Source organism: Gobio gobio (genome assembly GCF_949357685.1).
Source record: "Gobio gobio genome assembly, chromosome: 9".
Lineage (NCBI taxonomy): Eukaryota > Metazoa > Chordata > Actinopteri > Cypriniformes > Gobionidae > Gobio > Gobio gobio.
Genome location: NC_137115.1, coordinates 51,515,058 through 51,540,545, shown reverse-complemented (window position 1 = coordinate 51,540,545; position 25,488 = coordinate 51,515,058). Strand labels below are relative to the sequence as shown.

Genomic DNA, 25,488 nt, shown 5'->3' with positions numbered 1-25,488 from the left:
GAGTGTATACTGAAGGGTGAGTGTATATTGAAGGGTGAGTGTATACTGAAGGGTGAGTGTATACTGAAGGGTGAGTGTATACTGATGGGTGAGTGTATAGTGAAGGGTGAGTGTATACTGAAGGGTGAGTGTATATTGTAGGGTGAGTGTATACTGAAGGGTGAGTGTATAGTGAAGGGAGAGTGTATACTGAAGGGTGAGTGTATAGTGAAGGGTGAGTGTATACTGAAGGGTGAGTGTATAGTGAAGGGTGACTGTATACTGATGGGTGAGTGTATAGTGAAGGGTGAGTGTATACTGAAGGGTGAGTGTATATTGAAGGGTGAGTGTATACTGAAGGGTGAGTGTATAGTGAAGGGAGAGTGTATACTGAAGGGTGAGTGTATAGTGAAGGGTGAGTGTATAGTGAAGGGTGAGTGTATACTGATGGGTGAGTGTATAGTGAAGGGTGAGTGTATACTGAAGGGTGAGTGTATAGTGAAGGGTGAGTGTATACTGAAGGGTGAGTGTATATTGTAGGGTGAGTGTATACTGAAGGGTGAGTGTATACTGAAGGGTGAGTGTATAGTGAAGGGTGAGTGTATACTGAAGGGTGAGTGTATACTGAAGGGTGAGTGTATACTGAAGGGTGAGTGTATACTGAAGGGTGAGTGTATAGTGAAGGGAGAGTGTATACTGAAGGGTGAGTGTATACTGAAGGGTGAGTGTATACTGAAGGGTGAGTGTATAGTGAAGGGTGACTGTATACTGATGGGTGAGTGTATAGTGAAGGGTGAGTGTATACTGAAGGGTGAGTGTATATTGAAGGGTGAGTGTATACTGAAGGGTGAGTGTATAGTGAAGGGTGACTGTATACTGAAGGGTGAGTGTATAGTGAAGGGTGAGTGTATACTGAAGGGTGAGTGTATATTGAAGGGTGAGTGTATACTGAAGGGTGAGTGTATAGTGAAGGGAGAGTGTATACTGAAGGGTGAGTGTATAGTGAAGGGTGAGTGTATAGTGAAGGGTGAGTGTATACTGATGGGTGAGTGTATACTGAAGGGTGAGTGTATACTGAAGGGTGAGTGTATACTGAAGGGTGAGTGTATACTGAAGGGTGAGTGTATACTGAAGGGTGAGTGTATACTGAAGGGTGAGTGTATACTGAAGGGTGACTGTATACTGATGGGTGAGTGTATATTGAAGGGTGAGTGTATACTGAAGGGTGAGTGTATAGTGAAGGGAGAGTGTATACTGAAGGGTGAGTGTATAGTGAAGGGTTACTGTATACTGATGGGTGAGTGTATAGTGAAGGGTGAGTGTATACTGAAGGGTGAGTGTATAGTGAAGGGAGAGTGTATACTGAAGGGTGAGTGTATAGTGAAGGGTGAGTGTATAGTGAAGGGTGACTGTATACTGATGGGTGAGTGTATAGTGAAGGGTGAGTCTATACTGAAGGGTGAGTGTATATTGAAGGGTGAGTGTATACTGAAGGGTGAGTGTATAGTAAAGGGTGAGTGTATACTGAAGGGTGAGTGTATAGTGAAGGGAGAGTGTATAGTGAAGGGTGAGTGTATACTGAAGGGTGAGTGTATACTGATGGGTGGGTGTATAGTGAAGGGTGATTGTATACTGATGGGTGAGTGTATACTGATGGGTGAGTGTATACTGAAGGGTGAGTGTATACTGATGGGTGAGTGTATAGTGAAGGGTGAGTGTATACTGAAGGGTGAGTGTATACTGAAGGGTGAGTGTATACTGAAGGGTGAGTGTATACTGAAGGGTAAGTGTATACTGAAGGGTGAGTGTATAGTAAAGGGTGAGTGTATACTGAAGGGTGAGTGTATACTGCAGTGGGTGAGTGTATACTGAAGGGTGAGTGTATACTGATGGGTGAGTGTATACTGCAGTGGGTGAGTGTATACTGAAGGGTGAGTGTATAGTGAAGGTTGAGTGTATACTGATGGGTGAGTGTATACTGATGGGTGAGTGTATACTGATGGGTGAGTGTATACTGAAGGGTGAGTGTATACTGAAGGGTGAGTGTATACTGATGGGTGAGTGTATACTGATGGGTGAGTGTATACTGAAGGGTGAGTGTATACTGATGGGTGAGTGTATACTGATGGGTGAGTGTATACTGAAGGGTGAGTGTATAGTGAAGGTTGAGTGTATACTGAAGGGTGAGTGTATACTGAAGGGTGAGTGTATACTGAAGGGTGAGTGTATACTGATGGGTGAGTGTATAGTGATGGGTGAGTGTATACTGCAGTGGGTGAGTGTATACTGAAGGGTGAGTGTATAGTGAAGGTTGAGTGTATACTGATGGGTGAGTGTATACTGATGGGTGAGTGTATAGTGATGGGTGAGTGTATACTGAAGGGTGAGTGTATACTGAAGGGAGAGTGTATTGTGGTGAGTGTATACTGAAGGGAGAGTGTATTGTGGTGAGTGTATACTGAAGGGTGAGTGTATACTGATGGGTGAGTGTATACTGAAGGGAGAGTGTATTGTGGTGAGTGTATACTGAAGGGAGAGTGTATTGTGGTGAGTGTATACTGAAGGGAGAGTGTATACTGAAGGGTGAGTGTATACTGAAGGGAGAGTGTATTGTGGTGAGTGTATACTGAAGGGTGAGTGTATACTGAAGGGTGAGTGTATACTGATGGGTGAGTGTATACTGAAGGGTGAGTGTATACTGAAGGGAGAGTGTATACTGAAGGGTGAGTGTATACTGAAGGGTGAGTGTATACTGAAGGGAGAGTGTATTGTGGTGAGTGTATACTGAAGGGTGAGTGTATACTGAAGGGAGAGTGTATTGTGGTGAGTGTATACTGAAGGGAGAGTGTATTGTGGTGAGTGTATACTGATGGGTGAGTGTATACTGATGGGTGAGTGTATACTGAAGGGAGAGTGTATACTGAAGGGAGAGTGTATTGTGGTGAGTGTATACTGAAGGGTGAGTGTATTGTGGTGAGTGTATACTGAAGGGTGAGTGTATACTGAAGGGAGAGTGTATTGTGGTGAGTGTATACTGAAGGGAGAGTGTATTGTGGTGAGTGTATACTGAAGGGTGAGTGTATACTGAAGGGAGAGTGTATACTGAAGGGAGAGTGTATTGTGGTGAGTGTATACTGAAGGGAGAGTGTATTGTGGTGAGTGTATACTGAAGGGTGAGTGTATACTGAAGGGTGAGTGTATACTGATGGGTGAGTGTATACTGAAGGGTGAGTGTATACTGATGGGTGAGTGTATACTGATGGGTGAGTGTATACTGAAGGGTGAGTGTATACTGAAGGGTGAGTGTATACTGAAGGGTGAGTGTATACTGATGGGTGAGTGTATACTGAAGGGTGAGTGTATACTGATGGGTGAGTGTATACTGATGGGTGAGTGTATACTGAAGGGTGAGTGTATACTGATGGGTGAGTGTATACTGATGGGTGAGTGTATACTGAAGGGTGAGTGTATACTGAAGGGTGAGTGTATACTGAAGGGTGAGTGTATACTGAAGGGTGAGTGTATACTGAAGGGTGAGTGTATACTGATGGGTGAGTGTATACTGATGGGTGAGTGTATACTGATGGGTGAGTGTATACTGATGGGTGAGTGTATACTGATGGGTGAGTGTATACTGATGGGTGAGTGTATACTGAAGGGTGAGTGTATACTGATGGGTGAGTGTATACTGAAGGGTGAGTGTATACTGATGGGTGAGTGTATACTGATGGGTGAGTGTATACTGATGGGTGAGTGTATACTGATGGGTGAGTGTATACTGAAGGGTGAGTGTATACTGAAGGGTGAGTGTATACTGATGGGTGAGTGTATACTGATGGGTGAGTGTATGCTGAAGGGTGAGTGTATACTGATGGGTGAGTGTATACTGAAGGGTGAGTGTATACTGAAGGGTGAGTGTATACTGAAGGGTGAGTGTATACTGAATGGTGAGTGTATACTGAAGGGTGAGTGTATACTGAATGGTGAGTGTATACTGAAGGGTGAGTGTATACTGAATGGTGAGTGTATACTGAAGGGTGAGTGTATACTGATGGGTGAGTGTATACTGAAGGGAGAGTGTATACTGAAGGGTGAGTGTATACTGATGGGTGAGTGTATACTGATGGGTGAGTGTATACTGAAGGGTGAGTGTATACTGAAGGGTGAGTGTATACTGAAGGGTGAGTGTATACTGAATGGTGAGTGTATACTGAAGGGTGAGTGTATACTGAATGGTGAGTGTATACTGACGGGTGAGTGTATACTGAATGGTGAGTGTATACTGAATGGTGAGTGTATACTGAAGGGTGAGTGTATACTGAATGGTGAGTGTATACTGAAGGGTGAGTGTATACTGATGGGTGAGTGTATACTGAAGGGAGAGTGTATTGTGGTGAGTGTATACTGAAGGGAGAGTGTATACTGAAGGGTGAGTGTATATACTGAAGGGTGAGTGTATACTGAAGGGAGAGTGTATACTGAAGGGTGAGTGTATACTGATGGGTGAGTGTATACTGATGGGTGAGTGTATATACTGAAGGGTGAGTGTATACTGAAGGGAGAGTATATACTGATGGGTGAGTGTATACTGAAGGGAGAGTGTATTGTGGTGAGTGTATACTGAAGGGAGAGTGTATACTGAAGGGTGAGTGTATATACTGAAGGGTGAGTGTATACTGAAGGGTGAGTGTATAGTAAAGGGTGAGTGTATACTGAAGGGTGAGTGTATACTGAAGGGTGAGTGTATATACTGAAGGGTGAGTGTATACTGAAGGGAGAGTATACTGAAGGGTGAGTGTATACTGCAGTGGGTCTGTGCGTTTGATATTGCCTTTCCACTCAGCACGCCTCTCTTGTGCTATCAGTGCAATATCTGTCGTCCATCAGCTTGTTCATTGGCACTTAGCTGCTTCCTCCTGCTGCCGTTTACAGTGTCTGGACTCTATCCTCTTTCGCTTTGTTTGTATGAAAGATTTAAAGACAAAAATACATGAAAAATAAGCAGATGTTTTCTCCTTAGCAGTGGGTTTCCTGTCTGAACTTAACCATGAAAAATTAATACAAATAAAGACAAATTATAGATGTTGGTTTTGCAGATTTTTTCAAAGAAATTTATATTTTTGTTCAGCAAGGATGCATTAAATTAATCAAAAGGGTTTTTTAATGTAAAAAAATATATTTCAAGTAAATGCTGTTCACTTGAACTTTTTATTCATCAAAGAATCCTGTATCATGTTTTCCACAAAAATATGAAGCAGCACATCTGTTTTCAAATGATATTAATACGAAATGTTTCTTGAGCATTTTAAATAAGCATATTTGAATGATTTATGAAAGATCATGTGACACTGAAGATTGGACCCAGCGTTTCAAAGACGTCTAATAGCCGTCCAATCACAGCCCTGATGTCTAGGCTAAAACAAGGCAAAATTTGGGCTGTCAGTGAAAGTTTATAGATGTCTAAGTATAGACTAGTCATCTAGAACATGAACATGTCAAAGAAATGAAAACAAACACTTTGTAATCACTGTTGACTTTGCTTACAAGATGGAATATCTCTCTAGTTATTTTGGCATAAACGACATGTAACCAAATTCAAGGTTATTTTGGCTAGAAGTGGGTTACTCGTCGAACTATATCGGGTCTATAGTTAACCGAGACGGTGAAAGGACGGCTATGATGCTGAAAATTGCTTTGACATCATAAATTGTAATAATATTTCACAATATGACTGCATTCTGATCAAATAAATTCAGCTTTGGTATTGATAATTATGAAGACTTCCTTCAATAACAACAAAAAAATCTTACCAACATTTGATCATAAAATAATTATTCAAGCTATATCAAATGGTATATGATTTATAAAGATAAATGAATAAAGTTGGAGGGGAGCCATCAAAACACTGCTGTAAACATTGCTTTGTCTGACATACACACAGCAACACTGGCTCAGCCAATGGCGTAATTTTGGGGCGGGACTATCAGTTTGTTTGACCAATAGCAGATGGAAGGCATGTTCAAGAAACCTGTTTGGAAACAGGTTTTTATACAATAGTGAAGAAATTGCTTAAAACAGTTAAAAAGAGTACAATAACCTCTGTCCCTTTGTTAGAAAGCCCAATGGCAAATGTACATCCACAGTGCTTTGGAATCCCATTTATAAATGGACCCTGAGATTGTCGATTAAGCGGAAATAATGCTGAACCGGCTAAAGGAATCAAATAAAAGACAGAGGTCAGTACTAAACAACGCAAAAAGAAGATGAAGTAGCCGGAGCAAAGGAGAGAGAAGCGGTTCTCTATAAAAGTGCTGGGGCTGATTTGCTGTGCTGTCCTTGTAGAGCTCGGTCCAACTGACCGGGTGTTTTATGTGTGAGGCAGGAATCAGAAAGGGAGGCAGGCTTATAATGCAGCTGACAGCAGTCCTTTTATGGTGACTGGATGGGGTTGGTGGGGTTAGCAATAAAGCTGAGTGCATCTCCTCTGGAACCAAGCCATCGTAGCTTAAAGGGATAGTTCACCCGGAAATTCAATTAATGCCATCATTTACTCAACCACGTCATTTCAAACCTGACTTTTTTTTCTTCTGTGAAGCACAAAAGAAGATATTTTGAATGATGTGCTGGTGGTTCTTCTTTCCTATATAATGACAGCACATGGAGCTTTCAAGCTTCAAAAAGCAACATAAAAACATCATAAAAGTGTTCCATTTGACTATATTTCATGTCTTCTGAATGCATGTGATAGAAAAATGTTTATTTAAAGACTGAAAACATGTTCTATGACTCAAAAGAATGATTTGATCACGAATTGGACATTGTGTACATAATTAAGTTTTAATGTTTTTGAAAGAAGTCTCTTATGCTCACCAAGTATGCATTTATTTGATAAAAATACAGTAAAAACAGTTATGTTTTGAAATATTTTTGCCATTTAAAATAACTGTTTTCTATTTAAATATATTTTAAAATGTAATTTATTTATGTGATGCAATTACATACATTTTCAGCATCATTCAGTCTTCAGTGTCACATGATCAGAAATCATTCTAATAGGATGATTTGCTAGTCATGAAACATTTATTAGTTTTATTATCAATGTTGAAAACTGTTGTGTTGCTCATTATTTTTGTGGAAACCATGATAAACTAATATTCAAAATTAATAAATGAATACTTTCATTCTGTAAGGATGCATTAAATTGAAATAAAGTGACAGTAAAGACATTTATGTCACAAATTATTTCTGTCAAGTTATATATATATTTTAACTTTCTATTCATCAAAGAATCCAGAAAAAGGTATCACAAAGTGTCTATAGAAATATGAAGCATCACAGCTGTTTTCACCATTGATGATAAAAACGTTTTTTGAGCAGCAAATCCTCATATCTGAATGATTTCTGAAGGGTCATGTGACACTGAAGACTGGAGGAATGATGATAAATTCAGCTTTGATAACAGGAATTAATGACATTACAATAATTACAATAGAAACTAGGGATGCACCGAAATGAAAATTGAAGGCCGAAGCCGAATACAAATTAAATTGTAAAAATTAGATTTTTACTATTTTGTCTTGCTATTTTTAAAGAAAAATACATTACAAAACTACAATTTAAAAATATTTATTTAACACTGAACATGTTTTAGCGTTCCAGCAGACATTATACAAACGAAGCACAAAAAAAAAAGTAAAATTACATTACATTGCTTTAATGCGTTACTATTTCACTCTCACTTCCAAACTTTGCAGGGTGCAATTGGCCATTAATCCCATTTTCAACATGAAAACACTAGTTTTATTCAATGGATTATATAGACTGTAGACTCAAAAGCGAGCCAAGACCGCTCCATCACTAAACACTGTCGCTATGTCAGTTCATCGCGATCTCAATAAGTTCAATGAAGCTGCTAACAATGCTCAATTAATATCTAAATTACATCGATTGGTGTCTACACTTTGTGTGTTTGTTCATGAGAGGTTTTGCGAGCCTGTATAACTCAGCACTGAATAAACTCTGGCGGTTTGAGCAGTGGAGTCTGATTGGCCACTGTGTATAAGACATTGTACACGGATACGTTGTAAACGGATACATTTGACATTCTACAGACAGAAATATGCACTGGAGCATTTGCCAATATATTATTACAGTATCAACTGAGGGTGATCTTGCTTGCATTCAAGGGTGCTTAGGGCGTTTTCACACCTGAAAGTCCGCACCAAGGTCCGAACCGAAGTTCATGTTTTGATACATTTTATACATTCGGTTAGTTTTGGTTTGGTTTCACATTGCAATTATGCGAGCGCTAAGAACTTTACATGACACACTTGCGTCCACTCGTCATCATCTATGTGGGCGGCATCTGGACATTGATTGGTTTGTAAACGGACGTGCGTCTGACGTCAGCGTCTTTGACAAGAATGAATGAACGGACGCATATCGTTGCCACTATTGAACAGTGTGCATTGCTTGACTTTTTTTCTTTTCGTTACGTTTAAAAGTGGACATTTCAAGCTTTATATACACATATTTCTCGTCTTTGGGAGACAAGTAGCTGCTGAGTTTGGGTTTATTTGAGACGTGCTCCAGCTTCATGTGCAAAGCGTGATCGCTCCCGCGATTATTGTCTGCTATAGACTATTTGCTTCTTATTTATTAAATCCAGGCAATTATCTGATGAAACATTGATTAAAATTAAGATACAATTTATCCAAAACGAAATTCACATTAAAGAAAGGCTTTCTAAGCAAAATCATACAAAATATCTTTCAAAATCATTTGTGACCTTCTGTCTTTTGACATATTGCGCATTTTTTCACTTTTCATAATCAACGTAGCCTAGATTAAATTGAAAAATAACATTATAATATTTAAACATAAACAGGAACTTCCTGCAAATGGTCTGAAAGTACGAACCATACAGAAAATGCTTTCACACTAGAAACAAACCGAACCTTTGTTCAGTTTGATCCAGACCGAGACTTCCTCTTTTCGTTGGACCAAATTTCGTCTGTTTGGTCCGGACCGTGGTACGGGGAGGTTTCACACCTGTAATTTTGATTCGGACCAAACTGAAAAGTCCGAAAATCCGGACCAAACAAGGTAGGTGTGAAAGGGCCCTTAGACAGTGTCTGCAAACGGCCATTTTTGCGTCGATCTCGGACACTTTAATGCTTCCACACTTCCGACATGTTTGCTGCATTTTGGCCCTGTCCCAAATGGCACCCTTAATGTGCACTTTCGATCTTGTGGACTTACAATGGCCGCTGCGTGTGCGTGTCCACAAGTCCACAAAACCGTAGGGTGTCCCATTCGTCATTTAAGCTTAAAGAAGGGTGTTTGTGAGCGCCCCCTTTGTGGCTGCTATGCGCCGTCGATGCGCACTTCAGCTGAGCCCGCAAGTTCACGAGCTACGCAGAGGACTCCTACCCGGCAGTCAAAGCGGCATTACGTCGTGAAAGTGTGGACTCAGAGGAAGACCGTGAGGGTTTAGGGTGCCATTTGGGACAGGGCCTTTGAAGCGTGCGCACCTCTATCTCACGCGCTGGTTGCTATATTATTTGATCGCGTCATCAAAAACGTCATTGTTTGGTTAAATTTATTTGGTCTTTTCACTTATTCTGCCAATTTTTGCTATTTTTCGGCCGAATAATTTCGGTTTTGCCGAACATTCAGTATATCCCTAATAGAAACCGTTCTTAGAAAATGTAGTAATATATCACAATGTTTTCTTTTTACTGTATTTTTGACCATATTAACAAAACTTTGTTGTAGTGATGCACCGATCATGATTTTACATGGCCGATTCCGATACCGATTTTTTTCAAGAAAACTGGCCGATTCCGATACCGATTTCCGATTTTTTTCTTTCTTTTTTTACACAATAAAAGAATGATAGTATACATGAACAAGATGTTTATTTGGTATTTAACAGGCTAAATTGGCTTTTGGCTAATGAAAACAAGTCCGCAATCTGAAATTAACGGGAAATTGAATTGGAAATTAAAAGGCTGAAAGGTGAAATTAAAGGCAACAACTGCATATTCTGCAATCCAAACAAAGATGTTACTTAAATCAGCATTTGTTTTTAAATTCAGTGTAAAGAAAAAAAGTCTTTACCAGTGAAATTAAATAAAACCAAAGTATATAATTGTTCCAAAATGTTAAATCAATTGTTTAGTGCAACGAAAAAAACTTAAGATGCTAAAGCAGGTGCTTTTTAAATCAAATTAAGTCAATGTAATTTTAAGGTAAAATAAAAATGATCATCCTATAGGCTACAGAACTGATAGTATTTCATTTCAAAAGTGCATGCATGTTCTTCTTTAGGCTACAAAAATAAGTATTTCGGCTTTGTCACAAGTTAGTTTCGTTCTCATCCGATCCAACACGTGAGAAGCTGAGCTGAACAAACGCTCACTCTCTACACTTGTGCAGGGCGGAGAGGTGAGCTCGCGCAACTTCAGCTCGCGCAGGAAAGCGGCTCTTCATTCCCTTCAGCGTATCTCATCTCTTCCCTCAGTTCTCCAGTTTCCGTTTGTAACACACAAGTGACATGTTCGCGAATGATTGCAATATAGGCGTATGTGCACGCGGGCGCACTTCCGGAAATATCGGCAGAAAAATACAAAGAAAACCGATTTTTGGCCGGTCGACCGGTGCATCCCTACATTGTTGGACATGACAGAATACTTTCAAAAGTCTTAAAACATCTTAGTTTCATTTTTGATCTTCTGTTGAAAACTTCAGACGCCTCCCTTCATTTAGTCCACTTAAACCTCTCCACTATCAACGGCAAATTACATCATTGCATATTCCACACAAGAAAGAAAGTCATGCAGGTTTGGGATGACATGAGGGTGAGAATTCTCATTATTGGGCCAACTGTCCCTTTAAGAGCCATACACAGAGTGAATGTGTGTGGGTGTAGGTCTGTCCATATTTTTATCTGTGATGTTTGCGGCCCTCTCTATCGAATGTGTTCAGAGGTGCACTGCAGTAATGTTGATGTCAGGGAGAGAAGGGATCTGCTCCTGAATTATCACCCTGCGTTCTGTCTGCACTCAAGTGCACAACCACAAGTGGAGGAGGAGAACGACAGGAGAGCAGAGCAAAGCAATATGAAGCAGAGTAATGCAGGCTTCAGCACTCGATGCCACTATCCAGACCACAGATCTGCACTCGACCGGAACAGTCTCATACGCTGCTCCATATATCTTCACGATGCTCTGGACGGTAATGGATAGTGTATCAAATCAGATGCAATTCGCTTTTGCTTCTACTTTATTGATCTAAGTGCACCACTATAGAGTCAATTTCTTTCTTTATCATGCCACTCTATGTGCTGCTCAAATCAGATTTCCTTTTTGACTTTCTATTTGAGGCAAAGCATCTGCATATATGCTCGAAAACTGAGGGCAGGGAACAAATAGAAGGAAATATTCCTTTGCCAATTAAAATGCTTTTGTTTTGAATGTGGTTAAATCAGAACAAAAACCGTGTCAAAACCTTTAACCAGAACTGACTGTCGTCTGTTATTCCGTCCAAAAAATGATCTAATGAGTGGGCAACTGTACGAATCAATTCTCCTTCTCTATTCGTCAGCTTTATTTCCAAAACTGCAATCATGCTGTAACCACAGTGACAAAAGCAATAACACAGAATGCCTTATATGCCTATATATATATATATGTAACCTAATTGCTGCCTTAACAACTGATTATATTGAAATAAATTAAATGAATATATTTAAATAAATGTAATGCATAATATACATTTAATCTTCTTCTTTTCCTTTCGGCTGTTCCCTTCAGGGTTCGCCACAGCGAATCATCTGCCTCCATCTAGCCCTATCCCCTGCATCCTCTTCATGTCCTCCTTCACTTCATCCATAAACCTCCTCTTTGGTCTTCCTCTCGACCTCCTGCCTGGCAGCTCTAACCTCAGCATCCTTTTACCGATATATTCACTCTCCCTCCTCTGAACATGTCCAAACCATCTCAACCTGGCCTCTCTAACTTTGTCTCCAAAACATCTCACATGTTCTGTCCCTCTGATGTACTCATTCCTGATCTTATCCATCCTCGTCACTCCCAAAGAGAACCTGACCATCTTCAGCTCTGCTACCTCTAGCTCTTCCTCCTGTCTTTTCCTCAGTGCAACTGTCTCCAAACCATACAGCACCGCTGGTCTCACTACTGTCCTGTACACCTTTCCTTTCATTCTTGCTGGTACTCTGGTTTTATCACACAACAGACCTGACACTTTTCTCCACCCATTCCAACCTGCCTGCACACACTTCTTCACCTCTTGCTTCTCCACACTCCCCATTGCTCTGGACTGTTGACCCTAAGTACTTAAGATCCTGCAATAATATACATTTAATATACATATAAATGTTATAATTAATTTACTTATAAGAAAATTGCATAAGAAATTTATTTCTGGCACTGTATTTGAAATAAGCATATATTATTTATTTGTTTGTTATTTATACATAATTCTTAAAAATGTTCTGCAAATATTAATATATTTTGTATTTAATAATATTAAGTTGTTATTATATAAATATATGTTATCATATATATGTATATAACAGATATTTATATTATAACTTAACTTATTATTATTAAATACAAAATATATTAATATATTTAAATAAATGTAATAAATAATATACCTTTTTAAAATTTTATAATTATATAAAAAAAAACATTTTATTAAATTATATACAATACAACATTATTTACAGTATATTTAAATATAATTTAGTACATGTAGTATAGAAATTGTATTATATATATATATGTATGTATATATATTTATACATATATATATATATATATATATATAAATAGAGAGAGAGAGAGAGAGAGAGAGAGAGAGAGGTGTATATATATATATATATATATATATATATATATATATATATATATATATATATATATATATATATATATATATATATATATATATATATATATATATATATATATATATATATATATATATAATTTAGAAATTAGGAATTTTGTTCACCAAAGCTCTGATCAAAAATAATATTGTGAAATATTAAAATTTAAAACAGCTGTTTTTCAATATTTTTAAAAAAATATTTAAATCTATTTATATCTGTGATGGTAAAGCTGAATTTCCAGCAGCCATGATCTCATTATCTAATATAATCTAATATACTAATATGAAACAGACATGCATTTTTTTTTCAAGATTCTTTAATGAATAGAAAGTTCAAAAGAACAGAATTTGTAGCATAGTAAAAGTCATTTTAGGTCATGTAATGCATCCTTGCTGAATAAAGACTTCTGCATTTAATGGGACAGTTCATCCAAAAGTATAAATTGACATTTTTACCCCTGTGAAACACAAAAATGACACATATTAGGCAGAATGTTCAAGCTGTTCTCTTTAATACAATGACATGGGGATCAAAGAAAAGACAAATGTGCACAATGAAAGAATATGAAAAGTTATCCATATATATATACAATATTCACAATATATATTTTTATGAGGATGAGGCAGAAATTATCCACTGAAAATCTTGCTTGATAGCTGTGGCCATCATTCACTTTCAGTATATGACAAAGAAGAGCTTGGGCATTCTGCTAAACTTCATTTGTGCTCCAAAGAAAGTTTTGAAAGCTGAGTAAATGACGACTGAATCTCTTTATAGAATAATCCTTTATATTATATTCACACACACACTGCAGAGGGCAAATGATTGCCTTGAGCAAAGTGTTAAAATCAAATTTTAAATTGAATTTAAATAGCTTTTTTTTCTAATGCAGTATTCTTGCATATCATTAATATTAAGTATGCTAGATTGCTTTATCAAAGTTTCAATTAACACCATCCATTTGCAACTAGTTTAAAGGAAGGTATAAATCCATACCAAATTAGAAAATAATCAGCAATGCCTCAGGTAAATCTCTAACAGCTACATTGACAGAGATGATGTCAGGTGTGTCAGACTGGTGCAGACAGGCATGTAGAGGACTGATTGAAAACAGCACAAGGTTAGCAATGAGAGACAGACGCTCACCTGCAGCAGATGCCTATCATTCTGAGACGTCATTCTGGTTTTTCAGGGGCTGGCTGACTGACAGAGGGGCCCCTGGGAAATGTGACAGCACATTCTGATTAACACCCACTGACTGAGACTCTTCAGCCAATGACTGATCAAAAAAGGTCTACATTAAAGGGATAGTTCACCCAAAAATTCATGATTTACTCACCCTCAAGTCATCGTGTATATGACATTCTTCTTTCAGACAAACACAATCAGAGTTATATTAAAAATTTTCTGGCTAATCCAAGCTTTATAATAGCAGTAATAGTTGCTCTGTTTTTGAAGTCCATAAAAAATGCACCTGTCCGTCGAATAACGTGCTCCACATGGCTCCAGGGTGTTAATAAAGGCCTTCTGAAGCGAATTGATGCATTTGTGTAAGAAAAATATCCATATTTAAAACTTTATAAAGTAAAGTCTCGACCGATCGCCTTTCGTATTCAATTTATGGAAAAAGTGTTGAAAGTGCCTCTGCCGTTCATAAGGCCGCTCAGTGTTCATTTCGTTGACGAATAATTTGTCATAATTTTCGTCAACAACCTTTTTTCACTGACGAAAACGAGGCGATAACTAAATAAAAACTAGTGTTGGATGACAAAAACTATCAAAAAAAATCAACTGTCATTTTCGTCAAAAAATTAAAACGAGATGAAAATGTTAGGGAGGGTTGATTAGGGAAGAGATCGAGTCAGAACTGATGTCTTGTGTAACAGATGCGCACATTTGATTTGAACGTGCTTATCTAACCGCTGGAGAACACGGCGCTGTTTCGCTTCTACAGGCTCACGCATCCCCAATCCAGCAGAGCGGCTCACAATCAATAACACACATTTATGGCAGGCAATTGTTTATAAACTAATGCTGATGAATAATGACAATGTTTACTTTACGATGTTTATATAGTAATATGTTTTAGACGGTTGTAACAATGCATATTTTATCTCCCTCATCTGAACTTGAATGAGCAACTGCGACTGCAATAGTAAGGTGCATTTCAAAATAAGAGTCCCGGTGTATTTCAAGCTTGTTTATAATTAAAAGTCATGCATTATATATTCGTTTTTGCTTACACAATAAACTGTATTTAATTTCATTCCCATTTAATTCATAGTCAGGAGGAAAGACCAGTATTTGACACATATTAAAAAAAGTATCAGGGTTATAATAGTTCACTAAAACCATAAAAAAAAACTTCATTACTTGAAATTATTTGAAAATGAAATAAATGTTAACTGAAATTAAAAAAATAAATAAACAAACTTATTTGAAGCTTTAGCTTAACCAAAATTTGCTGTCAAAATTAACTCTGCTTCCGTTACCAGGTACGCTCGTCAAACATCGCGTATGCATCTTGAATTGCGAAAAGGCACTTTCAACACTTTTCCACGGAAGGCGTCGGCTGGAACTTTAATTTTTATAAATTTTTAAATATGTATATTTTTCTTACACAAACGCATCGATTCGCTTCAGAAGGCCTTTATTAACCCCCCAGAGCCACGTGGAGTTTGTCATTCGATGGACAGATGCATTTTTTATGGACTTCAAAAACAGAGTAATAAACTATTACTGCTATTATAAAGCTTGGATTAGCCAGGACTTTTTAAATATAACTCTGATTGTTCGTCTGAAAGAAGAATGTCATATACACCTAGGATGACTTGAGGGTGAGTAAATCATGGGCTAATTTAAATTTTTGGGTGAACTATTCCTTTAAGGGTAATGCCATATAATCTTAGACTCTTAAAGGCTCATCGTCAAGTCGTTCCAAAACTGTAAGACTTTCATTCGTTCATCTTCGGAACACAAATGAAGATCTTTTAATGAAATCTGAGAGCTTTCTGTCCACTTCAAAAAAGTTCATAAAGAGATGGTAAAACGAATCCATATGAATTGAGCGGTTTAGTCCAAATTTTCTGAAGAGACTCGATCGCTTTATATGATGAAAACAAAATATTGAATTTCACAGAAAGCTCTCAGATTTCATCAAAAAGACCTTAATTTGTGTACTGAAGATGAACGAAAGCCTTACGGGTTTAAAACGATGTGGGGTGAGTAAATAATGACACTTCACCCTAAAAGGACACTGCAGTAAGGGGATATTACTCATAAAAATAACAAATGCATGACAATATAGTACTAAGTATTCAAAAGAGCAATTGATTAAGTAAACCAGAGGCTATCACTGGGAAAAAAGCAGTCAGCAGTTGATGAATAATCAAAATGGCTCACATCCTGATAACAGATGAGTCTGACTGACAGAATAAACAAGGCGAAGGGAATGTCACCACCACATCATAAGCTCCATTTCACCCTGACGATTTTTATGTAACGAGGCATGCATCCAGGTGTTTACATTGGAAATATCTTTTTATGAATACACAGCCTGGACCTCTGTTGGACCTCAATTTCTCTCCGGCGATAGATTCAGGTGGCAGTACTGAGGCTGTTTTTAGGTGAGGGCCACAGAGATTTGTATGCAGAGCGAGTAAGTGGACTAGATGACGTGTAACGCATCGTGATCCGCCAGAGGGTGTGCTCATGCCCATATAACATTTTTAAAGGGTACTTGGACGGCTGCCCTCTCACTGCAGACCATATTTCCAAACCAACGAGCCTTCTGCCCTCGCACTGATGCTCTTTGCCTTTGAGAGAGACGTGCTCTTTGGAATAGGCCGCTTAGAAGTGTTCAGAGGCAGATGTCGAGTTCGTTAGTGTCCGTTCCTTGGCACATACCATCCGGCCACTCAAGCATTACAGAAGACTTTATAAAATAGAGACACTTGGGGATCACTTATCGGGGAGCTTTTCTGTGTGCACTGAAGCTAAATGCTATTTCTGACTCTGTTCTCTTCTTTTGGCAGCCCAGTCCAAGTGCCAACATGAGAGGTGAGAGGTGGCAGACACGGCTCTGAGAGACTTCACTCGGCTTGGAGAGCGTGGCGCATTAAAAATACAAGTCCCCACATGAGCTTTCTGGTCTCAGCTAGTGCTATAAATCAATACCCAAGCACTCTGATTTCTTCATCAAGACATTTCAACTCGGCTACAAACGGAATGAGTTTCTCGAGCACTTGCTGACCAGAAGCCGCACTCCAGAGGATACTATTTTTGTGGACGTCTGAAGTCTATTTCACACTGTGGCTCTGACAACACACCGGGAGACAAAAACAATATATATATATAGGTGCATAGCTGATAAAGCTGATAAGTCTTTCAACCTCCTGTCAATGCTTTTTTTTTTTTTTTTAGCTTACGCTGACACTTCCTTCAAAGCTTTTGGCACTTCAGAGAATATTCCTATCAGCTTTGGTCTGTCTAATTCGCAGCTATTTTTATTCCACTACATATTTATATAAAAGTCTCCCATTACAGAATCCTGTTCAAAACATTTCAGTCCTCTCGTCTGAATGGGTGAGAGCAGAAGGGAGGTTCACGCTTAAAATCCTCACAATTTCACAACCTGTCTACAGTCGGTGGCTAATCACGGTGTTCCATCATCAGAAATGACTTCCATCTTTTTTTCATGTAAAATGAAGCACATTAGCATATTTATGGGCTGAGATATAACCAATCGCGTACAACGTGCTACATGGATCTTGCATTCAGTCATCAAGCGAAGGAACAAATAGCTCCTGACATGTGAAGAAAATGGAATATACAAGAGCTCTGCGCACTTAAACGCATGCACCAAAATAAGTGCTCTCAGAGGAGATGGAGGAGCACAGTTAGTTTCCCTGCTAAGGTTTATGCTTGTATCTGTGAGAAACCAACCAAAAAGTCTTCAGTTTAAACCGTTGCGTTACTGCTTTCATGTAAACGACATATTCTTAAGAATTCAACTGTTGGCCAGATCAGCCAGAAAGCATCAGTTGATGTCAAATCCAGATCTCTCAAAATGGAGAAATTGGATGAACTAGAACATCCATTATTGGGCGAAAGCCCCAAAAACTCAAGTGGTGGTGGACTGTTCAAAGGCATATTGGTGAGGAACGAGGAGGACAAAAGACTGCACGCTCTGGACTGGAGGAATTACTGCAGTTCTACAGATGTTCAACAGCAGCAGCTACTGGATCCGTGCTCATTGTCTAGCACCCTAGAGACTCTTTATCCTCCTACTACCATTTGGGCCGCTGCTGACTCCCTGGGCATCCACAGTAAGGAGTATCTGGAAACCACCTTTGTGGACATTGGCCCTGGTTCACCATTGGAAAGGAAGTTGCTGGCAGAGACGAGAGATGTTCATAGTGTGTCCTACAGCATGGAAGATGGGGATGACCTTTTGCCAGACTTTGAGGTAAGGCTTCTACCTCCAGAATACAATACATGGGTGTTTCTTTAATGGCGGCGGCTATTTGCAATAGATTCTATTTACACTGTAAAAATATCAGTATTTTCTTTGGAATAGGCTAAATGTAAATAGTAGTTAGATGCTATTTATACTTATAAATAGTGGCGGATACTATTTTCACCTCAGTGTTGTACATTTAACGGTATGCAATAATAACAGAGTGTAAATTATTATATTTATTAAAATTATGAAATTGATGCCGCCTTATTAGGACAATAAAGCCCTCCCTACACCCACCCCTAACCCTAAACACTTTTTAAACACATATTGGAGATTTTTACTAACAGCTTGCGCCAGCGCAAACCCTCTTCTGGCGTTAAAAACGTCTGTTAGGATTTACTAAAGACACGCAGTGATAAATTAGCGCTGAAAAGGCGTGGACAGGGTTATTTTTGGGGCTGACATTATTGCATATGGCAGTTAGGAGTTTCCCTTTCAGACGCAAAATTCATGGGAGGAGAGTATTTAAATGAATCATGCTGTTACGATTGTATGGTGCAGCAGTGAAGAGGAGATTTGGGACTTCCACAAAGATAGGTTTTATTCGGCTAAACATCGGACAGAACACCACACAGCATACACACAACGTGTAAGTACAACGGGTAGTATAACGGATAGTATAACCAAGACCAGACCAGGAAAGAATGAACAAGAGGGACTAAATACAAACACTGATGACTGACTAACGAGGGGCACAGGTGACACAGATTACGATAACAAAACACAGCTGAATAGAATGGGTAACCAAGGAAACACTGGAGTGGGGGGAAACTCAGACAAAGGAACATGTGACAACTGAAACCAGGAAGTAAATGCAACAAAATACAACAGAGACAGACAAGACATGTGACACATGCAAGGTGATTTACTAAGGTTTGTGCTCGTCAATTTACTGGTGTTTGCGCCAAAAGACGTTAACTGGTAGATTGTGTTGGTCATTATGGAAGTGATCCGGTTGCGTCTGGGTGCTTTAATTTGCACGTCGTCAGTAGATCACATTGAACTTTCCACTACAATCTGCGCTTTTTTGGAATTTTATTCTTCATTAATTTTTATCGAAAATAAATGCCTGTCCTTTCTGATATGTGATGGGAAAAGGGAGTAGAGCGAGTTCGGCAAAAGGCGGATTCGAACTCGGGTCAATTTGCGCCAAAGCTGTCTGTCATGTGCTTCTCCACTACACTATTGCTAATGTTGACAATCCAACGTCTTCTGTTATTTTGTCTGGTCCAACCAGATGCCAGCGGGCAAAGTTAGGCCCCGATCAGACAGAATGCGTTTTTCAGGTTTGAAAACGTGAGGTGCACCGCACTGCCTTTTTTGGTTGACGTTTTTTAATTTAGAATTATTATTTTTTTTAATATTTCTAGGCAACCTTCGAATCAGCTGTGCTGTTCTGTGTTTTCACTGTTATGCGGTAGGGGACGCTATTACACATCTTCTGAATGAGTACATAATCTCCTGATCAAAACACAGGCGTAGAAAACGCAAAAAAAACAAGTGATCGTATGTAAGCAGATAAATCAAAACTAACTAATGTTACTGAATGAAATGATCCAGGACGAGCTCTAGGACTGTGAAGCTTTGAGGTGTTGATGGACTCAATCTGTGGTTGATCATCGCTCTGAATCTGATCTGGATGTAGTCTTTGACAAAAACGTGATTTTCTCAGCTTTTTGCTCAAATGTTGCTTATGAAACGTACCCATATTTAAGTGTTGATAAAAAAAGGAATGCATGAAGCTAGAATAAAACGTTTTGCTTTGTTTAAAAGCAGAGGGTCTGCTCTTTCTTCTGATCTATTGCATGCTCAGATATTCAAACAAACTAAATATTCTATAGGCCATTACATTTTTGTGAAAATAATCAAAAACCCTGGCGGTGACTTGCAACTTTTTTTCTCAGAACGCTGGCGGGGAAAGAGTTAAAGGCATTTAAAAAGTAGCAAAAATAAAAAACAGTGACAAAAATAAAATAATAAATAATTAGCAGGCATTAAATTGGTCAACGGTGACAGTAAAGACTTCTACTAAAAGATTTATATTTCAAATTAATGCTGGTTATTCATCAAAGAATCCTGAAAAAATAAGTATCATGTTTTCCACAAAAAGTATTAGATTGATATTAAATTGTGTGACTTTAAAGACTGGAGTATTAATGCTTAAATTTCAGCTTTGCCACCTCAGGTATAAATAACATTTTAAGATATATTAAACCAGAAAAGTTCATTTAAATTTTTATAATTTAAATTTTTTTTTTTATAATTGTACAATATTACAAAACATTATCCCTGGTTTCACAGACGAGGTTCAGACTAAAATGCATGTTAGAGCTGTTTTAACTGAAAGCAACTTGCACTTAAAATATATCAGTGCCATTGTTTTGTCTCAAGATGCACATCATGTGTTTTTCTACGACACGTGATATTTATAAAGGCTACTTAAATGTCCTAATTTAACTCAGGCCTAATCCTAGCTTAATCTAAGCCCTGCCTGTGAAACCGGGCCTAAAAATCGTACACACCCTAAACTTTTGCCTGTTGTTTTGCTCTAAATTTGCTCATCGGTGGCATTGGCTGGTTGTTTGATTTTCTTGTTTTCGCTCATTTCTTTCTTGCTGTTGTATTTGAACTCTGACGAGAAGAGTGAACTGAGTTCGTGCCAAGTCACTCTCTGTTTACTGGATCCGCAGTTGCTCATTCACAGTCCAAATCCTCATAGCCTCCTGCATTTGAAAAATAGAAAATCACCTAGCCGTTAAGCCCGGCATTTCCTCTAACGCTCTGGATATTGCAGCACAAATGTGGAATTCAAATGCTGTACAGTCAGTGATAGGTGAATGAGCTTTTAAATTGAAAAATCAAACCGCATGAATAGCAGTGGGGGATGTGGAGCGCGGACACTGGCCTTCAAACCCAGCATGATTATTGAAAGCTCCGCATCCACTGGCGTGTGAATAATAATGCCACTATGCTGATGAGCTCCATGCCAACTTCTATTTCATACACCAGCAAACAAGATCTAGGTGGGAGAGGCAAAGATTCAGATTACAGATTCAGCTTACCCCTTAATCATATTGATCGATGGCTTAAAAAAAAGGTCTTTCTTTACCTTTGACAGCCAAGAACACATCAAACTATCGGACCATTTATGTCTGCCAAAAAACTGACACGATTTATTTTGCGCCACCACATGCAGCTCAAACAAAGCATACTCAAACACTTAGCATTCTGCGTCAGAGCACAGAAGCATTCCTCTGAAAAGCTGCTTGTCACATAGCACAAACACTCAGTCCCTTTAAAAGAGCACTTGAGGTTCTCTCTGTCAGCACTGATTACACATGCTGTCATGCCATCAGGTCTTTTCATCAGGAGGTCAAGTGTAAAAGTGCTGCCATTAAAATATTTAAAAACCTGTTCTGATCAGAGGCAGTGCTAACAAAGAGGAGGAACGACTGCGAGTCCGGCAAGACCGGAGCAAGTGACTGTATGTGTTCTATGAGGACCTGCTCTATTTTGACACAGCATTAATAAAATATGACTCTATTTAAAAGCCAAAAGGCGCTTAAAAGTGATGTGGGACATGGTAACATGATTGCAAGGCTACTTTTTTAAATATTCATATGCCTTTATTTCAGATGGCTACTTTCATTTCTGACCGTAAAGGACATTTGACAGGAACCGGACCACTGTTAAAGATACTTTGAAACTGTGGCCAGACAAGTTACACACAGTGCTGGGAAGTAACTGGTTACTTGTAATTATGGCAATACAAAACAATGCTGTGTGCGGCTAAATGTGCTCGTTGTATGTGCTTGGCTTCATATGATGGTATTTTGAGCACCTGAGAACTCGTGAAAAGCTTATACAATGTGTAAAGGAGTCAAAACAGCGGCTGGAATCCCTCCGTCACACACACAAACCAAAATCTGCTGCGAGGAGACGCGGTTCTGACGCCTGTACCGAACTGTGATGGGCAACATCACGACTATGATGAGAAGAAACAGGTGTGCTTGAGCATTCTGTGCTTTTTAGGGTCGACTGTTTTTGGATCGTTTGCATGTGTTTGGTCCGGGTTGCGTTACTATATCAGTTGAACTGCACCAGAGTTCATTTCGAAAGCGTCTTTTGGTGCGCACCAGGGTTCGGATGGCAGCGTTCACACATTTTATTAAATGAACCGCACAAACAGAGCAATCGCACTTGGGTTCGTTTTAACTCAACCAAACATGCCTAGTGTGAACACACCCTCATATGAACACAACATGGACCAAAGACATGTAAACAAACCAAAAAACGGGACATGGTGTCACAAGATACAACCCTAAAAAGGACATTCACATCATTCATTTCTCATCACCTGCACGATGTTGCCCGTCACAGTTCGGTACAGGCGTCATAACCACGTCTCCTCACAGCAGATTTTGGTTTGTGTGTGTGAAGGAGGGATTCCTGCCGCTTTGACTCCTTTTCACTTTTCACTTTTCGACTCCTTTTCATTTTATAAGCTCTTCACGAGTTCTCAGCTGGTCAAAATACCATCATATGTACACTGTAAAAAAATATTTAAAAAGTAAGTTACCTGGTTGCCTTAATTTTGAATTCATTGACATTAAAAATTTTAGTTAATACAATGAACATTTGAGAATCGACATCACCCTTTATTCAAATATTATTAAAAGATTTTGTAAGCATATTGCGTGATTGTGTTTTATTTGTAATAATGCAGTAAAACATGCAAATTGTGCTATTTTCATGATTTATCAAAATTTTTAAATTTATGTAGTTCAGATACAATAATATTTTGAGTTTCTATTTATTAAACCAATTTCCTTCATTGTATTAACTCAATTTTTTAATTTACTAACTTACTTTTTTAAGTTTTAAGCCCAGGTCACAGCATTGTTTTGGATGTTTCACAAGTTCCATTGCAAAATATACGTAATAAAAGCCGTTTTTTTTTTTGTATCTTTAGGTTTGGTGGTAAAAATGACAGTGTGAACGCTAAGCAAACCCGGACTAAATGTATTATCTCTTTTTGGTTTGGGCCGAACTACAAGTGTGAACGAGTTAGGTCAAAAGTAATCAAGAAGTAGTCAGATTATATTACCTAAAGTGTAATCTAATAGATTACGTTACTCACTACAATTTTTGTCATGTAAATTGGAATCAGTAATGGTGGGTATGCTTTCCCTCCGGAACACGTCCCCTCAGCCGGACTGAGTGGCAGAAGAGCTGCTGCGTGACTGGAGTTAATAGACGAAACTGCGAAAACGCAAGTAAAACAGGCTAGATAGCAGTAGCAACACACTGTAGCAAACACACAACAGCACATGTGCAATTGAACAACAGGAAATCTTCAGGCACTGCAGATCCTTTTATTGCCTCTTGGTCCCATTAGCACCAATCAGATCTGGAGTTTACTTCGATAGGATCCAATCCTGTGATAGATAGGGTGGGACAAAAGAGAAAAAGCAACACATATACACAATACGTCTCAGGACGTAAAATTTTGCTCAGTTTTTGGTTTGCCAAAAATGATCCAAACAGACCAAGGTTCCAATTTTACGTCAACACTGTTCTCACAGGTTCTTAAGGAACTTGCAGTTAATCATCAATTGTCCAGCGCTTATCATCCTGAGAGTCAAGGCACGCTCAAGCGCTTCCACCAAACACTCAAAACCATGCTGCGCGCGTTTTGTGTGGAAACAGGTCGAGACTTGGATGAGGGTTTGCCGATGCTTATGTTCGCTATTCGTGAGACTGGGTTTTTGTCCTGCTGACTTGATAACGATTTATTATCAAGTTAATTTTTGTTTTATTATTTATTAATAATTTTAAACGATTATCGGTTTAAACTGAAGGTTGGACTCGATATAGTGTTCCTTACAACTTACCAAAGATCCAGCGATCCATGGATATTGACATGCAGCCAGGAATCGTGTTTCCTGACATTTATATGAGCCTGAATGCATAAAGCAGATTTGTGGGCGCTTTAAATACGTCTAAATCTGGGTGTTCACTTATATCAATGTTATATCGTCATATCGTCCAGCCCTAAAACTTGTGCAATTTTTGTCAGGGTTTATTTAAAAACATCAAATTGTGCAGAATATAAGATGGTAAATATTTAATTGATGAGTTGTCAATACAATATATAACAATTCATTATATAGGGTATGATTTTACCCCAAAATTCAACATATTGACACACAATGATAACTGCAAATCCACATTTGGCTGCCTGTAGTCCAGTTTCTGTGAATTGCAGCGATCCATTTGCTTCTCTTTTCTGTCGGCAGTCTGTAAGAATATACCTCAGATTTCTTGTCAAATGTATTTATACAGTCAATCTCAAAGCTCTTTCTCGTTTTAGACGTGTTTTGTGTGTGCGGCTTTCACACTGAAAACCAATGATTCTGCCACTCGGTCGACGTGACGTCACGCACATACCCTCAATACCACAAGTTACCCTTTTTAAAATCTCCAGTACAGGTCATTCTCAAGTCGGAGCACAAAAACTTTGAAATTGGGGGTTGTAATGAATCAGAGAATCGTTTATTTGATCAGTAATTCATGTTTTACTAAAATGCATCTGACTTCTCAATGCTACTTTTGGGAGAGACGGTGTGTTTTAATATTGCCTCTGCTCACTCACAGGGATGCAATAAAATTGGATGAAAAATACAGCAATATGGCATTTTGTCACACAACACTGCTTCATGTTTTTATGCGTGTAGTTAAGTTACTGCTCAAAACTGAATCTGACTGGGTTATTTAGTGCACAATGGAAAGCATTTTTTCCCATACAATTTTTTAGTCCATGAATCCTTTTTACAGCAAAGTCAGCCAAGTACAAAATACATGACGTGCATCTGCAGGATGTAAACACTATGGTTGTAGAGAAAGTGAAACGAGCAGAGTTGTCAGACACAGAGAAAGACACAAATTGAAAACACAGCTCTTTTTTTGAAGCGAGTCAGAATTGGCCTGTAGGCTCGACTAGTGCACATTTGGCATAACCTCATTCAGTCACATTATCTTATAGGAACCAGAAAAACCTGCAACAGAC

At 38.6% G+C, this 25,488-nt stretch overlaps 1 protein-coding gene across 1 annotated transcript in view; it reads left to right on the top strand.

Moving 5' to 3' along the window:
- Positions 1 to 25,488, top strand: part of tmem91 (transmembrane protein 91) — a 39,335-nt gene that overhangs the window by 8,016 nt on the left and 5,831 nt on the right. Inside the window, exon 3 of the mRNA XM_079825046.1 lies at positions 16,933 to 18,365. Coding sequence (XP_079681172.1) covers positions 17,967 to 18,365 — 399 coding nt within the window. The 5' untranslated portion in view covers positions 16,933 to 17,966. The remainder of the gene's footprint in view (positions 1 to 16,932; positions 18,366 to 25,488) is intronic.